General features: G+C 50.2%; 1 protein-coding gene across 4 annotated transcripts in view; it reads left to right on the top strand.

Annotated features, from left to right (window-relative positions):
- Positions 1-16,975, top strand: part of CHKA (choline kinase alpha) — a 61,543-nt gene extending 44,568 nt beyond the window's left edge. For 3 of the 4 annotated variants that reach the window (XM_036859347.1, XM_036859344.1, XM_036859345.1), the window contains 8 exons: positions 1,842-1,975; positions 2,367-2,471; positions 3,251-3,309; positions 4,925-5,012; positions 5,424-5,532; positions 8,332-8,438; positions 9,806-9,887; positions 15,728-16,975. In XM_036859347.1, coding sequence (XP_036715242.1) covers positions 1,842-1,975; positions 2,367-2,471; positions 3,251-3,309; positions 4,925-5,012; positions 5,424-5,532; positions 8,332-8,438; positions 9,806-9,887; positions 15,728-15,787 — 744 coding nt within the window. In that variant the 3' untranslated portion in view covers positions 15,788-16,975. The remainder of the gene's footprint in view (positions 1-1,841; positions 1,976-2,366; positions 2,472-3,250; positions 3,310-4,924; positions 5,013-5,423; positions 5,533-8,331; positions 8,439-9,805; positions 9,888-15,727) is intronic. The other variant, XM_036859346.1, reaches the window with a different exon arrangement.
- Positions 16,976-17,723: the final 748 nt, after the last annotated feature.

Here is a 17,723-nt window from a genome sequence, read left to right as displayed (position 1 = left end):
AAAGCAGGATACAAATTGTTTAATAAATACACATGTGATAAAACTTCTCTTTTTAGAAAAGGTAGAGGACCAGTGAACACAACTTAGAATAATGCAAATGTCTCGAGAAGAAACAAAGCTTGAGATCAGGGCACGTAGGTGGTTATGTCTGTGGAATAGTTACTGTTCTGGTTTTTTTGTTTTTTGGTTTTTTTGTAATTTATTTTTTTTTAACTTTTTTTTTTAATCTTTATTAAATTCGTTACAATATTGCTTCTGTTTTATGTTTTGGTTTTTTGGCCCCCTATCTCCCCCACCAGGATCGAACCCACACCCCCTGCATTGGAAGGTGAAGTTTTAACCATTGGACCCCCAGGGAAGTCCTTGTTCTCCTTTTAAAGTTCTGTACTCGTGTACACGTTTACTACATAACATAGTAAAGATTTTTTTAAAAATTATTTTAAAATGCTAGGTTGAACCATATGAAACTGCCAGCGTTCAAGTGTTTCTGCCCGCCAGAAACAGCGATTCCATTTGGCTCAGCCTGATAGCGTATGTTATTTCCAGGTTTACCCTTGATCGCTGAATGGGGTGAGATGAAGTCCATCTCACCTGTTCCCATGGCTGTGTTCCAGCGGTGACCTCTGAGAATGGTAGTCAGTCTTATACTTCTTTGTGCTGGGAAAAGAACTTGGATTCCAAGATTTGTTCACCTTTGAGCACGTTAGCTTTAAATTATCCCCGTTGCCAAACCAGTTACGGGCGTCTTTTAACAGAGCCGAATGAAGGCTGCGCCAGCCGCCTCGAGGAATCCTTGGTGTCCCGCCGCTAGACGCCGAGTCCCCTGTCCTTGTCGCGACTTGATAACTTGGGAGATTCTGGGGTTGAGGGGACGATTGAGCCTGATGCTTTCAGGGAGCTCTCAGCTCCAATCACAAGGCACCTGCCATCTTTTGAGACTTCCCTGGCCGGGTGCTGGCCTGGGGCCTTGGCCTGCAGCGTCTGCTTTAGTTCAGAGCGCCCTGTCGGGGACTTGATGTCCTGGTTCCCATTTTACAGAACCCGGAAAACGAGGCACAGAGGTATAAAAGTACACCCTTGGCCACGTAGCGTTGAAATGAGCGTTAAACCCAGAATTTGAGCTGGGGTTTCTCTAACTTGGGGACACTCACTCTTAACTCCTGTGCTGTATGGCTTCGGATTCTCAGAAGAATCTCTCTTTGGGTTTCGGTAGGGAAGTGGTTGGTTTGGAAAAGATAAGAGGTGCTCCCGTGGGTAGCCGTGAAAGTGCAGCCAGGACGAGTGTGGCCTCAGGCTGCACTTGCAGGAGACAGAGGAAGCCCCCTGCCACACGTGTCCCTGGTCGGCTTCGCCCCGAGAGCCTGCTCCGGGCCAGGCGGGGCGCCGGGCTGCCCCGCGGGCAGGAGTGCGAAACCCTCGCCCCGAGCGCCTGGCGCCCCTTCTGCTGGGAGGCTGCTCTGAGCACCGCACCGCCTGCCCTGTGTCTGGGAGGAGCGCCGCGCCGGTGGGGGAGCTGGACGTGGGCCACGGCATAAACCGCTGACGACCCGGCGCTTTGAGCCTAGGGAGGAGGCCCCCGCAGTGTGGGGTAGAGTGACGGGAGGGCAGGACCATAGGAGCGTGAGAAGGACTTTGTCACAGCGAAATGGACCTTTGTGGCTGGCCTGCCCCTCCCTGAGAAGTGCTGTCTGCAGGGCACAGTGCCCATTCTGGAGGAATTTTGTGCCCTGGATGAGACTTAGATGCCCTACAGAGACGCTTCTAGCTCTAGGGTTGTGTGATCTCATGCTTCAGGGTTACCTGGATGAATGCCATTTTCTAACTCCCCTTTTTAATTCCAGAGCCGGCGATTAGACACTGAAGAATTAAGTTTGCCAGATATTTCCGCAGAAATAGCTGAGAAAATGGCCAGATTTCATGGTATGAAAATGCCATTCAATAAGGAACCAAAATGGCTTTTTGGAACAATGGAAAAGTAAGTGATCAGCCACTGGGCTCTCACCTAGCTTCCCGCCGGTGGCTCCCAGAGGCTCCGGAGCAGCTCTTGCTTGCCGTGCGGGTCAGAGGCCTTCCCTGGTCCGCCGGCGCACAGGCTGTCCGCTGGTGATGATTGTCTCATGAATAAATTGTTCTTGCGAGTAAAAATCAATTCCTGAACCAGGAAGGAAGACTGTTTGCAGAAATGCTCCTGAACAGGCTGGATGGGCAGAAAACCCACATCCTCGAGTGTGCTGAGCCCCAGCCCTTTGCCTCCTCTCCGTCTGGGGTCAGGGGCCCTGCGGGTTTTGCATGGTTACATTGAACTAGAGCCCCAAAAGCAAGCTAGGTGAATTGAGCATTGATCCTTTGTTCCCCTCTTTTGCAAGATACCTGAATCAAGTGCTGAGAATTAAATTTACCGGGGAATCCAAAGTTAAGCAGCTCCACAAATTCCTCAGTTACAACCTGCCTTTGGAACTAGAAAACCTGAGGTGAGTGTTTGCTTCCATTTCCTAACTTAGTAAGTACATCTGTCCAGAAATGTAAATGTTCTTAGTCACCACACCTGCTTTCAATGAACGTTAGGAAGCATCACCTCAGGCTTGGTGTTTTACATTGGTTTTGTGGGATGAGTTTAAACATTAATTCTGTCATCTGGAATTACAGTTTTATATGAGTGGCTTCACGGAGGAAGTAAAATTCCAGAATTCTAGTCCTGGTCAGTGACTAGGGCGGTAGGTTTTTTCTGAAACAAAAACAAAAAACAAGAACCATGGGGGCAGGCCAGCGAGTGTCAGCAGATGAGGGGAACAGATCAGCCCCAGCTAGCGGGGGGTGGAGTAAGAAGCTTGACGCTGGCTTCTGGGTAGAGGCTACGCTGGTGTCTCCAGGGTGCAGCGGGCACGCAGGCTTCTAGCCTTCATCCGTCGCCCGAGTGTCAGCGTTTCCACCTTTAACTACTCACATATTTGAGGGTCTGCTGAGCCAGCATCAGGATTGGGTCTGAGGAGATGTGACCAAGACAGTCTGCAAGGAGCTTCTCTTTTGTTAGGAGAGAGAGAAAATAAGTAAATTAAAAAATGTCAGGTTGTGATGAGAGCTATGAAGGAAAGCAGAGGTCAAAACAGACTGACACAGAGGGCTCTGCCTGGGGTCCGAGGTCAGACGGCTCCGAGGAGGGCCCCCCGGAGTGGGGAGAGCGTGTGCAGAGGTCCTGCCACGGGAGGGAGCTGTAAGGGTGAGAAGTAACAGCAAAACCTTCCTTTTCCAGATCATTACTTGAATCCACTCCATCTCCAGTCGTGTTTTGTCACAATGACTGTCAGGAAGGTGAGAATTGCTACCTGTTATGCTGAAGATGGGCTCGTGTGTCTGCTGAGAAGATTCCCTCCAGTGTGTGATAAATGCCAGGTGCCCATGAACAGAGGGTTAGGTGCATGGAATTATGGCACAGCCATGCACGAAGTGTTGTGTGACTATTAAAAAGAGTGAGGTCGAGTTTTATACAAACCAACAGAAAAATCTCCAGGACACATCAAGAGGAGAAAAAGCAAGTTTTAGAAAAACGTGTAGGGTATCATCCCATTTCTGTAAGAAAAAATGTGAGAATATCCACTAAACCGAGAGCTGGGATAAACGAAGTCACATATTTGTTCAGTATTTAACTCCTTTCGGTAAACATGTCAATTGACTTTGTCAGTCTGAAAGGCATTAAAGAGTAAGATGGCCCCCTCGACCAGTCCAGGGGCCCTTGCCTTCTGCACCCTGCAGCCCACGACACTGGCCAGAGCCCCCTTCTCTCTCAGCATTGGCTCACATGCTTCTAATGACTTTGGGTTTCTCTGCTTTAAAAAATTGCACTCACATGTACCCCTTACTGTAACCAGACTCTACGCAGTGTTATTTCAAACATAACAGTTTCGTCAGAGGCCCCATCCGGCCGGGCACCTCCCCCCGATACTGCCGTGGCGCCTGGCTTTGCCTTGCTGTCCTCATCCTGCCCAGCACAGCTGGCTGAGGTCCACCCTCGGGCCCTTTCCAGGCTCTACGGCTTGTTTTTGATTTTGAGAACAGTCCCTGGTGAAGACTTGTCATCAGTGAGACGTTAGTTTGAGCCAGAATACCTGTTACTAATTAGCTGATGATTGCCGGGCAAGTCAGGTCAAGCAGGGTGTGGCCAAGTCAGCCGCAGCCTCGTGTGTGTAGCGGGTGATGGTGAACGGCCCAGACGTCACCGACGGGCTGAGGGAGGCCCCCGCCGGCGACAGCAACACGGGGAGAGTGTGGAGGGGGCGGGAGCTGGACACTGGGTCTGGCCCCGGTTCTCCTATTAATGGCTCCCGGAAACGGACGATGTGTGCCGAAAAGGCTTGAACCTGGCTCACCAGATCCCACCCGCCAGCCCCGCCGTGAGAGATGCAGCACGTCGGGTAGAGCGCGGGGCTCTCCGAGCACGTGCCTGGGGAGCCCGTCTGGCAGCCAAGCCCCTTCTGCCCAGAGTTCAGCCTTAAGGGAAGTATGGTCATGGGAGCGCTGGCTGTGCTCTCCTCCTTGGGGGCAAAGCAGTGGGGCCTGTGTGGACACCAGGACCCAGCTTCCCAGCTGGGGGCCACAGCCCGCCCGCCTCGGGGCTGCTGGGGGTGCCAGAGCTCCAGGGTACCGAGCAGACCTTTCCTTTCCTGCCCCCATGTGGAAATGCAGGGGAGCCCAGGGCCACGCTGCTCTTGGGCTGCTGGCAACAGGGCTCTCGGGCCAGGCCTCCCAGGTCAGTGCTGCTCCTGGCACCCTGTCCCCTGTCCCGTGACTCAGGGCCACGTCAGCTCGCCGCGTGGTCAGGATGCCCTGACAGGCTCAGAACCACCCTGGGCCCTGCGGTTGGAGACCTGCGCCTTCAATGACAGAACATGCCCAGAGCAAAGGTCATGTCATCCAAACCTTTTTGCAGGTAATATCTTGTTGCTGGAAGGCAGGGAGACTTCTGAAAACCAGAAACTGATGCTCATCGACTTTGAATACAGCAGTTACAACTACAGGTAAAGTCAAATGCTTTTATTTCAGGATTCTGTTAGTATTTTAATATGTGTGCAAAACGAAGGAGAAAGTAGGTCACGGTACCATCCTGAGTTGGAAGTTTCGTCCCTGGAGGCCAGCACTTTCTGTCCCAGCGGCCGCGATGGCCGCGTGGGGCAGCACAGCCCGTTCTCAGCTGCGTCAGTGGGGAGCAGGGGCCAGGTCCTCAGAATCCAGAACTTGGCCTTCCGTTGGCTTCACCAAAGCACTGACCGCAGGACGGCACTCCTGAGCAGTTGCTCAGACAGCGGGCCAGGGTGCTTTGGTCTGTCCTGTCACTGAAGCAGTCATGCTTTCGGGACCCTGGGGTCCGGGGTGGGGGGGCTCTCAGCGGGGCTGCTGCCTCATTTTCTGTGCCTCTCGCTCTTTTTCAGGGGATTCGACATTGGGAATCATTTCTGTGAATGGATGTACGATTATAACTATGAAAAGTACCCTTTTTTCAGAGCAAACATCCTGAAGTATCCCACCAGGAAGCAACAGGTAGGAGACTCGTGCTTGTATTCAGTACACTTGCTGAGAAGTAAATCACATACCTCAGTTCTACCCAGTCAGAGATGATTACAGCTTCGCTTTTAAAGATGCCCTTTTAAAACCATGGAGTTGGTTAAGCAGGTCCTTTTGCTTTAAAATGTTATTTTGTGTCAAGATAGAGACTCAGTATTTGAGTCCAGCCTTTTTAAATCCCTGTGCCAGAGGTAACCTGCATCCAGTCAGAGAGGAGCACAGCCTCCATCGTAACTCCTTCTAGTGTTTCCCCAAAGCCCAGCCCCCGTCTTGCTCTGTGGCCTTCTTCCGGGGATCCCTGACTTCCCTCTGTTCGCTGCACTCTGTGCAGGCGGAAGTAGTCTTGTGGGCGCCGTGGTTCGGTAGCTGTGGCCGAGTTCCCAGTCCCCTTTCCTGTCCTGGGTTGTGGGAGTCCAGTGACTGGAGAGTCAGTCCTGTGGGAATCTCTCCCCAGGAAGCCCTCTGTTCCATTCTTCAGCCTCTGCCGAAGCCTTGGGTTGAGGGTAAGTACGTAGTGATGCAGAAGCTAGCAGGCTGGGGAGAGGGACACTGCGCCCACCTCTGCCAGCCTTGCAGGGCAGCAGCTCCGCCCGCGCTGGGCGGCCCTGCTGCCCGACATCCCTTCTCCCGGGATCCCCGCCTGGTCAGAACATTTCCCAGGGGCTGGGGGTGAGGACAGGGATGCAGTCAGTTGCTGCAGTAGCTCACTCAGGAGATGTTTCTCAAGCACCTGCCTGAGTTGGGCATGGGGAGAGTCTCCAGCAGGTGGCCACGCTCAAGGGCAGCCGTTCAAATACAGACTTGTCGTGTGGCCAGACCTGGGCTGCTCTCTTCTGGCCTCATTTTCAGGCTGACCTGATGACCTTGAGTGTGTCCAGAGCAGAGTGACCAGGACGGTTTTGGACCTCAAGTTCAAGCTGTGTGGGTAGGAAGGGTGGGAGAACGTGGGGCTCTTGACCCCAGGGAGGGGAACACACAGCAGGCTTCAGGTTCCTGCCATGCTGAAAAGAAATTAGACTTTTATAAACACTGGGCAGGCAGCTCCAGAGATGAGAACTCTCAAACCAGTAAGGGGAGATTTTCAGTAAGAAGACACATTTCATTTTAGTGGAAGGCAGAACTGTGTAATCCCCGACACTGCACAGCAGTGGAAATGTAAAGAAGCTCCATTCCTGTTTTCTGAGAGGTTTTAAAATCACATACAGGTGTTGGTTTCTATCAGATAACCTGTCTGTATCTACTGAGGTAATCTCATGCTTTTCTGTCTTTAATCCATTGAAGTGTTTTAAAATGTTAAATGATACTGAAATTCCTGAAATAAACTATTTGAACGAGTTAACGTTCTTTTGTAATGCTCTGTTGGATCCAGTTAGGCAATTTTTTATTTTAGGAGTTTTACATCTATGCATATATGTGAAACAGGGCTTTAATGTTCACTTAAAAAATTATTCGTACCTGCTTTTGGAATAAAAATTGTACTAGTCTTACAAAATGAGTTGAGTGTCCCTTTTTATTTTCTGGAACAAATTTATCTAAGATGGTGTTGTTTGAAAGTTTGGTAGACTTTGCCCATAAAACCATCTGGGCCTAGAACTTTTGGGGGAGGGAAAGTCATTAATTACCACTTTCTTAGGGTTTCAGTCTCTTCAAATTTTCTATCTTCATTTGCCACCTTCAGCGTTTAGTGTCTCCAAGAAATTAAACCATCTAGGGTGGTAGTTCAAGCATGGGTTTTAAAAACTAATGGGCCTGGATTTGAATCCCAGATCTGCCACTGCTGGTTGTAACGTACTGACTATTTCTGTGCTTCAGTTTTCTCATCTGCAAAAATTGTTTTGTTGTCATGGGGAGTGTGCCTGTTACACAGAATTTAATAGGTATCAGCAGTCATCTTTTTTGTGCCAGGTTTACTTCAGAATCTACGGCCCCCTGCCTAGGACAGTGCTTGATCTTGAATGATGCTTTCTGGTGGAGGAGGGGGCGTAGTGTAAGAAAGCCAATTTTAGAGCAGGAAGATGGAAGAGGCGACACAGGGAAAGGGTGGGGGGTGCCTTCCAGCCAGGTAACCAGGTAGCAAGGGTTCTTACAGGGAAGAAAGACTGACGGCTGTTTTCTTCTTTACAAAAGCAAACAAGCCGAAGTTGGCTGTGTTCTGTTGCCTTTTGATATGGTATGAAATAGTGAAGAATAAGGGCTCTCATAAATCCTAATTCATATGTAGACTCAACGTGCAACCTGGTAGAACCTTAGGGTAAACTGTGTCTTCTCCAAACCAGAATCAGACGCTGCCAGTTTATGGACATAAGTGTGGAAATCATCACAGCATCTTAGGGGTGGAAGGCCCCTTCACAGCGCCTGGTCCGGCGCCTGCCCTGAGGCAGCATCTGCTGACGAACGTCAGGGTGCCGTGGTGCCTCGTGCCGGCGCCGCGTGGAGCGCCAGCCAGGCTGGGGAGGTGTGGAGTAGGCTGACGCTGTTTTGCGGTCAGTGGAAGACAGGAGTGTGAGTTAGAAGAAACAGCTCTACCTAAATTACTTTCTGCAGAAGCAGTGGTCTTGCCGACCGTACGGCATCGAGTCCATTAGTTCTCTGACTGTAACCCGGTGATCCCAGCCGGGTGGGTGAGCTCCCTGGACCACGCCCCTGGGCAGAGCAGGGTGGCGGGCTTCGCTGACGTCCGGAAGAGTCACGCTTGACGTGTGCACTTCGTGACAGCATTGACATCATCTGTTTTTTAACCATCATTGATCCTAATGTCATTGCTTTTTTTTTAAGCTCCATTTCATTTCCAATTACTTGGCTGCATTCCAAAATGAATTTGAAAACCTCAGTAATGAAGAAAAGTCCGTTATAGAAGAAGAAATGTTGCTTGAAGTCAATAGGTAATTTTTTTCCTTTGTCGGTTTGTAACGATAGCTTCCCTCTTTATATAGTGCGTACTTGGGATGGCTCCTTGCCAACAGGAGTATTTTAGGAGCTCCCTCACAGCCATACATCTCGAGGTCTTGTACGTTGTCAGAAACAGAACGTTTGGTTCTCGTCCACGTGGCTGGGTGTGCTCGGATCCCCCAGATGTCAGCACACGGCCAGTGAGGAGAGCAGGGCCTGTGCACCAGGTCAGGGCGCGTGCGTGGCGTTCCGAGCCATCATCCCCGCCGCAGACTCTGCTGCACAGCCGCTGCCACCAGGGCCTGCTCACTCTTCTCACTCGTGCTCCTGGAGAGCTGGGTGCCACCGAGTAACGTGGTTCTCCTAGAAAATAATTAAAAATCTGTTTCCTCAACAGCTGTCAAAGCAGGGCTGAGAAAGCTCCAGATTCCGCAAAGGTCTAGACCACTGTGTACTCACACTCACTCGTCTCTTTGGTCAGGAGGCCTGAGTTATTCCTAATCTTTGGGGTCTTCCATGAGATTATTAGTTAACAGTGACGGTTTGAGTGACCGTGGCCCTCCTCCCTCAGCACAGAGCCCCTCCTCGGTGTCCTCGGAACTGTCCCCAGCCCTCTCGTTGCGCTGAGGCCACCCTGGCGGCCCCTCGGCTCCGCCTGCAAAAGAGAGCTTCCCTCCCCGGTTCTCGATCGGATGGAAATAGGAAAGCAGAGGTGGAGGAGACCCAGACAGAAAGGGTAGCACCAGGGGATCTAGTGGGTCAGGGATGAAGAGAAGCAGAGTCAGGTCTGGTGAGGGCACCGAAGCCCTCGTTCCTGAATGAGAGCTTTATATTCATTGTTTTGAGAAGAGCTTGGATTCGCAGTGAAGAGGAGCGTGGCACAGCCTAGAGGTGGGGGCCTGGCCACACCCTCCTCCTGATTCACTTCGGGGGAGAGGGGGATGGGGAATGGCAGCAGGTTGTGCGGAGGCCCGCGCTTTCCTCCACCTATTGCTGGTGGGGCAGGGGCCGCCGAGGCTGTGCGCTCACGCGCGTGGCAGAGGGTTTCTCTCCCTGTGTGACCCACGCTTCACCAGCAGTGGCCACGGAGGCCCCCGGGTGGGTCCTGCGAGTGTTGTCCGTGTGCCAGGGACAGGGAGTCGGGGTGTTCACACCTGCAAGGTCACTGGCCAGCGGTGGGGAGAGGATGGCTGTGGGCTCCCGCTGTTCTCTTGCTGTGGGGTATCGTCCCACTGGGTCGGCCAAGGCAGACAGTTTGCACCCAGATGAGTTAGAACGTCCGTCTGGCAGGAAATGATGTCATCGGTCCTCCAGCTGGTCCCACACATCTCATGTGCATTTCCTGCTTTTGTAATTACAGGTTTGCCCTTGCGTCCCATTTCTTCTGGGGACTTTGGTCCATCGTACAGGCCAAGATTTCATCCATTGAATTTGGGTACATGGTATGTTTTGGGGGTGGTTTTTCTCTTCTGCTCCCAGGAAAGAAATGCTTCCGTGTACGTGAATGCTCGGCAGTAAATGCCTGTTCCTTCCAGGGGGTTACCTGTTCCCCTCCGAGTACCTGAACCAGGTGACCAGCACCAGGACAGCGGGCTCCCCCCGGGGAAGCTGAGGGAGAAAGGAAGGCTGCATAATTGAAGCCGCTTTTGCTGATGCTGTGTCTGCCTGTGGAAGTTGCCCTCACTCCCAGGGCCAGCAGGTCCCGCCTCCCCTGCTTCAGAGGAGTGCTCTGTGGTCCTGTGGTTCTGATGGGGGATGTTAGAAATCCAGACCCTCGAGGTCCAGCCCCGACCTCAGTCCCCTGTGACACAAGGGACACTGAGTGAAGGGGGGGGTACCTACCGTACCTTCTTTTATTTGCCTGTTATCACCCCATCCTCTGGCCTACAGCACCCAACTTAAGAGTTGGAAGCTGGTGCTGATTGAGTTAGACCCCCTTTTGTGCAGCAAGTTTGTACCAAACCAGGCTGTCTTTTTATTCTAACCTAAGCGCTGTCCTTGGCATTTTACTTTGCTCCATAGTGAGTGGTGGGGGGTGTCCTGGGGCAGGGGTGCACACAGGTGTAGCGAGCACCTTGCTTTGGGACAGGTGGTGGGAAAGGACTGGTGCATTTTGTCCTCCTCGGTCCTCAGTGAGGATGGTTTCTGCTTCTAGGCAGAAGGTTTGGTAATGCACAGATGCTCTTAGGCAAAAGAAGGGGAAATTTGGATTTTTAAAGCAGATTTGGAGTCATGGTTAGATGTTACTGTAAGACAAAGTGGACTTCAGAGAAGGAGAACCACTGAAGGTAGAGAAGGGCGTTGCATCCTAGTGAAGGCAGTCACTTCATCTGCAGGACGTAGACCCTCAGTGTGTGTGCCCCTGAATTCTTCAAAAGACACAGAGCAGGGACTTACTTGGCGGTCCAGTGGTTAAGACGGCACGCTTCCACTGCAGCGGGCACGGGTTCTATCCCTGGTCAGAGAACTAAGATCCCACATGCCGCACAGCACAGCCAAAACAAAACAGACCGAAACAAAAGACATAGAGCAAAAAGTGACAAAGCTGAAAGGAAAGAGGGGCATATTCACCAAGTAGATTACACACCTCTAGGTAGCAGGTGGACCCAGGAAACCCTGCCACAGTTAGGGTGGACACCTGAAAGTCACCCCAGCCAGCTCTACGTGACGAACACGTGTGGAGCCCAAACAGCTGCAGGACAGACATCCTTTTCAGAGAATGTGGAGTCTTCGTCAGGATAAGCCACAAGCTGGGCTGTGAAACAGGCCTCAAATTTACTGCAGAGTAAGTTCTCTGACCACGGTGCAATTTAATTGGAAATCATTAACCAGCAACCACAAAAATATCTGGAGAATTCTCAATTATTTGGAAATTAAACTGTATACTTCTAAATAAACCCTGGATCAAATGAGAAATTACAAGGACAATTAGAAAATATTTGGAATTATAATAAAAACACAACATACCAGAATTTGTGGGATGCAGCTAAAGCAGCATTTGGAAACTTATGGCTTTGCAGCTTAAATGTCTTGGATACGAAGAAAGTTCTCAAGCCAGTGATATAAGCTGCTACCTTGAGAAGCTAGAAAGAGGAAAACCAATTAAGCCCAAAGTAGATAGAAGTAGAATGAAGGTAAGAGCAGAAATCATTGAAATGTAAAATGGACAAAAAATAGAGAAAATTAATGATACCACAAAAGTACTTATAAACCTCTGGCTGTACTAAGCAAGAAAGAAAAGAGAAGACAAACATTACCAAAACAAAGAGAGGCCATCACTACAGACTCTATAGATGTTCAAATAGAAGACGATGATGAACAACTCTGTCTGCAGATTTGACAACCTGCCTGAAATGTGCCAATTTCTTGGACGATACAGATGACCAAAACTGACGTAAGAAATGGCCATATAGTTATTAAATAAGTTGAACTCATAATCAGGAACCTATGGAGTTGGGACTTCCCTGGTGGCGCAGTGGTTAAGAATCCACCTGCCAATGCAGGGGACACGGGTTTGAGCCCTGGTCCAGGAAGATCCCACGTGCCACGGAGCAACTAAGCCCGTGCACCGCAACAACTTAGCCTGCACTCAAGAGCTCTCAAGCCACAACTACTGAAGCCCGCTCACCTAGAGCCCGTGCTCCGCAACAAGAGAAGCCACTGCGATGAGAAGCCACCGTGATGAGAAGTGCACCGCAATGAAGAGTAGCCCCCACTCGCCGCAACTAGAGAAAGCCCACGCACAGCAGGGAAGACCCAATGCAGCCAGAAATAATTAATTTAAAAAAAAACATAAATGCTACTAGCCTCCTTAGCCACGCATTCAAGGCTACATACACCCTCTTAAAAAAAAAAAAAAAGAAGAAACCTATAGAGTAAACTTCAGGTCCTGGTGAATATCATCAAATATTTAAGGAAGAAATAATAACAGCCCTACAGACTTGTAGCAAATAAAGGGGGAGGGATCACTTCTCAACTCATTCAATGAGGCTAGCATGACCCTGACACCAAAACTAGACAAGGACATTTCAAGAAAACTGCAGATCAATGCTTTTCATGAACATTACCCAAAAACCATTATCAAAATACTGGCAAAAAGTAAATCCAACATATGTAAAAGGATAATATTTTATGACCAAGTGGCATTTATCCCTGGAATGCAAGGTTAACGTCAACATTTGAAAAACCTATTAGTGTAATTCACCGTATTAACAGAATAAAGGAGAAAAATCATACAATCATCTTAGTGAATGCAGGAAAAACATTTGATAGAATTCAACACCTGTTCATGATAGAAAGTCTCAGCAAACTGGTAATAGAGGAGAACTTCCTGAACCAGGTAAAGGGCATATATACAGCTCTTATACAGCTGCCGTGGTAATCGATGGTAAAGGACTGAATGCTCCTCCCATCTCTGCCCCAAATATAGAGCAACAAGGCAAGGGTGTTCGTGTTCACTTCTCCTCACAGGCTGCTGGGGTGCCTAGCCAGCATAGGAAGGCAAGAAAAAAAAATAATAATGCAAAAGTACCAGAAAGGAAGAAGAAAAACTGCCTTTATTTTTATAGGTGACATGATCATGCACATGAGAAAATATAGAGGAATCAATAGAAAAGCTATTTAAACTACTGAGTGAGTTTATCAGGGTCGTAGGATACAAGGTCAATATGCAAAACCCAGTTGCATTTCTACGTGCTAGAAGCAACTGTAAATGAAAAAATTTTAATTGTGTTTACGATGGCATAAAAAACTTGAAATACTTAGGGATAAAATTTTTCAAATATGTGTATGATCTGTACACTGACAACTATAAAACATTGCTAAAAGAACCTAAATAAAGAGAGATACCACATCTGTGGATTTAGAAGACCTAATCTTAAGACGTCCATTCTCCCCCAAACTATCTGTCGTCTCCGTGACCCCAGCAAAATCCCCACAGGCTTTTGGTAGAAATTGACAAGCTGATCCTAAAACTTACGTGAAAATGCAAAGGCCCTGGAATAACTAAAACTAACTAGAACCACGTTGGAAGACTTAGGCTACCTAATTTCAAGACTTAGTAAGCACAATAATTAAGACCATGTGGTGTTGGTAGTAAGATAGACATAAATCAGATGGAACAGACTAGAGTTCCCAGAAATAGACTCCTACACATATAGGTAACTGGTATTCCACAGGAAGGCCAAGGTAATGCATTGCGGAAAGAATTAGATTTTCCAAAAATGATGCGGGAACAACTGAATAAGCCATATGGAAAAAAATAATGAACTTTGAACTTGAGCTCTACACAAAAATTGACTTGAAACAGATAATAGACCTGAATGTAAAAGCTAAAACGGGAGAGAAGCTTCGTAACTGTGGCAAAGATTTCTTAGGTCACATAAAGCACTAACCCTCAAAGAAAAAAAATACAGTAAATTGGACTTAATCAAAATTTAAAACTTTTGTTCTTTAAAAGACACCATTAAGAAAATGAAAAGCCCAGCCACAGACTGGGAGAAAATAAGGCAAATTTATATCTGACAAAGGACTTGTATTTAGAATATATAAAGAACTCATAACTCAGCAAGAAACCAAACAACCTACTTTGTAAGTGGACAAAAGATTTGAACACTACACGGAAGATAAACAAATGGCCAGTAAGCATCTTTTCATCTGCTTGATATAAAGTCATAAAAGAAATGCAAGTTAAAGCCCCAGTGAGATGCCTTGCACACCCATGACAATGGCTAGAACTTCAACTCACAGTACCGAACGCTGGCAAGACTGTGGAGCAGCTGACCTCATATACATTGCTGGTGGGAGTGTAAAAGGGTGAAACCAGTGTGGAAAACAGTTGGACAGCCTCCTATAAAGTCAAACATACACTTACCTTACCGGGACCTCCCTGGTGGCACAGTGGTTAAGAATCCGCCTGCCAACGCAGGGGACACGGGTTCGATCCCTGGTCCAGGAAGATCCCACGTGCCGTGGAGCAACGAAGCCCGTGCACCACAACTATTGAGCCCATGTGCCACAGCTACTGAAGCCCGCACACCTAGAGCCCGTGCTCCACAACAAGAGAAGCCACTGCAATGAGAAGCCTGCGTACCGCAATGAAGAGTAGCCCCCACTCGCTGCAAGTAGAGAAAGCCCGTGCGCAGCAGCGAAGACCGAAAGCAGCCCCCAAAATAAATAAATAAATAAATAAATAAATAAATTTAAATCGACTATACTTCAATAAAATGAAAAGTTAAAAAGAAAACAAAACCAAAAAAAAACGTACACTTACCATACAACCCAGCAGTCCCTCTCTTTGGTATTGATCCAAGAGAAATGAAAGCCTATTTCCACGCCAAGACTTGTATTCAAGTGCTCAAAGCAGCTTTATTTTCAGTAGCCCCAAACTGGAAACAACCTACATGCCCATCAGCAGATGAATGGGTGAACACACTGTGTTGGAGCCATATCACGGAAAACTGCTCAGCCACGAACACTGCCGCCCACGGCAGCGTGGATGTGTCTTAGACACAAGCCAGACACCAGAGGGGACGTAGCGGATGCTTACATTCACGTGGAAGCTTTCTGTCGCGATCTGGTGGGCTTGACTGCAGAGACCCAGGAGAACTTTGAGGGTGATTGTGGTGTTGGTGTTGAGCTAGGTGTGTGCATTAGCAAACACCGCACATTTTAAATGAGTTAATTTTTGTGGTATATAAATTATACCTCCACGTTAATTTTTTTTGAACTGATGTTGTAATCTTGGCAGTTAGCACTTCAGACTTTTCTATTTGGAGTGGTCCTTAAGAGACTGTGTTCCGCACACCGGTGGGCAGACAGGGAGGGGAAGGGACCCAGGGGCCCGGTGGCTGGCCAGGTTTTCTCACTTCCCTCCTGGTGTCCTTCTAGTAATCGTGCTGCAGCAAACAGGTGGCACCTACCGTCTGTCTACACTTGCTAACGCCCCAGGGACCTTGGGCTTTGACAGAGAAGCCTCTGTTGTGTCCGTCAGTCCGCGTCTGTAGCGTTCAAGGTGAATGAGTCGGTGAACCGTGCTGCACCAGATAACATAGACAGAAGTCCCGTCTCCCGTCTGGGATGGCAGGGCCGGGCCGGCGCAGCTGATCGAGCGGGGGACGTTGAGGGTAAAGGGAAGCCGGTGACCGGGGCTGCTGCCAGCGGGGGAGGACCGTCCTGAGAGCAGCGTGGCTCCTGGATGGCCTGCAGCGCGCGGAGCTGCTCTGCTCTGTGCCGGGGGGCGTGTGGGACCCTTGGTGAGGCCCCTCTTCCTTCTGTCTCCTAGGAGTATGCCCAAGCCAGGTTCGATGCCTATTTCGACCAGAAGAGGAAGCTTGGGGTGTGACTGGGGAGGCCCGCCTGCGCTGCATCCCTGGACTGCGCGGGGGCGGCCACGCCCGAGGGTCCCTCTGTGCTCCGACTACTGTACCTGCAGCAAGAAGGCTCGGACGTCTCGCTGCCGAACACAGATGTGTATGATACGAAAGACTGTATTAAAATTGAGGAACATTTATTTCATATCTTGTTTACAATTTCACTAGGACTCTGACATGAGATCAGGAAGCAGAATTATAGTACACTAGTGCAATAGTGCAACATCTCAGACCCCCTTAATCTAGAGAAGGCATTTTCTACTTCAGTCAGGTGGGGCAAACAGCACGAGTAAGCAGTGTCACTGCAGGTGCCTTTTTGGTTAATGTTGATCTTTAAAGGATGTTAATGACCGCGCTGGTGAACAGCGCTGACCGGGCTTTGTGTGCGTAATGGGTGTGTAGGGCGGCGAGTGGGCAGCGACACTGGCGATGCCCCGCGGCCTGACCGGGTCCTGGGAGACGCAGGCCGCCCCCGAGGTGCGGGGTGCACAGAGGCGGGGAGACTGGCCGCCCGCTGACTGCTGCCTGTCACCCGTGCTCTCCTCTGCAGGTGAATCGCAGATGAATCTCACCCTCACTGGATGCAGCCCCGCCATGCCCTCTAACTGAAAGTGCTTTATTAACCCCGGCTCTGGGGCCGGCAGTGGGCCGTGGCCAGAGGGCCAGCAGGCGGCACGGGGACATGCGAACACACAGGCCCCCCGCCCGCGCCCGATCCGCGTTCCTGGCGGGGAGCGGACCGCTCTGTCCCGCACTCTGCAGCCTTTTCCCCCCACCTCTGCTCAGCCTGGAGCTGGGCTCCTGTGACAGGGCCGCTGCCCGCCCCCAGGCATGGTCGTGCCCCAGGGAAGCCTCCTGCCGCCCCGGTGCTGGGGCCTCGGTGTGCTGGGTGCGGGAGGGAAACCTTGCCCTCACTGCTCCCCGGTGTACCTCATGTGGTCGTTCTGGTGGGAAACTGCAGCCCGTGTGTGGAGTATGGGGGCGGGGATAGAGTATAGCTGTGAAATCCGTATGTATTAAAAGTTCTTTGGGATAAATCTTCTTGTTTTCACTCTGAACTTTTATTTGAATTGTTTTTTGTGCATACATTCCTGCTACCACAAAGACTGTACTATACAAACAATAAAAAAGGTAAAAGCCCATCCTCTGCTGTCACCCTCGGATGCATCCCTAGTCTCGGGGAGGTCTACGGTGCGTCCACCCGGCTCCGGAGGCAAAGCCCTTGGGCAGGAGGGAGGGGGGAGCACTGGGCTGTCCAGGAGGGAGACTTTCCACTGCCCGGCCTTCTGGACACCGAAAGTTTTAGCCAGGTGAGTGTGTTATGATATCCAAGCAATAAAACTGAGTCCTAGGGACTTTCCTATGGTGCAGTGGTTAAGAATCCGCCTGCCAATGCAGGGCACATGGGTTCGAGCCCTGGTCCGGGAAGATCCCACATGCCGCGGAGCAACTAAGCCCATGCGCCACAACTACTGAGCCTGCGCTCTAGAGCCCGCGAGCCACAACTGCTGAAGCCCGTGCGCCTAGAGCCTGTGCTCCGCAACAAGAGAAGCCACTGCAATGAGAAGCCCGCGCACCGCAACAAAGAGTAGCCCCTGCTCACCGCAACTAGAGAAAAGCCCACGTGCAGCAACGAAGACCCAGTGCAGCCAAAAATAAATTAAATTAAAAAAAAAAAAAACCTGAGCCCTAGATGCTGCTGCCCTGTGTGTGAGATCGTAGAACACAGCTCCCAGCTCCTGCCTGTGCCCACGGGGCCCGACCGGCCTTGCCAGCCCCCTGCCCCCAGCCTCTCTCGTCCCTAAGACTCCAGGCGCTCTCGCGCTTTCCTCTGCCAGGCGGCTTTGGGGTCAGGCTCCCTCACATCCCCTCGCTGGCGGTCACTTTGATTCTCTGTACGTGGAATTC

The sequence above is a fragment of the Balaenoptera musculus genome, chromosome 8 (assembly GCF_009873245.2).
Source record: "Balaenoptera musculus isolate JJ_BM4_2016_0621 chromosome 8, mBalMus1.pri.v3, whole genome shotgun sequence".
Lineage (NCBI taxonomy): Eukaryota > Metazoa > Chordata > Mammalia > Artiodactyla > Balaenopteridae > Balaenoptera > Balaenoptera musculus.
Note: the sequence above shows the minus strand (reverse complement) of the source record. Positions and strands in the feature narration are given on the sequence as shown.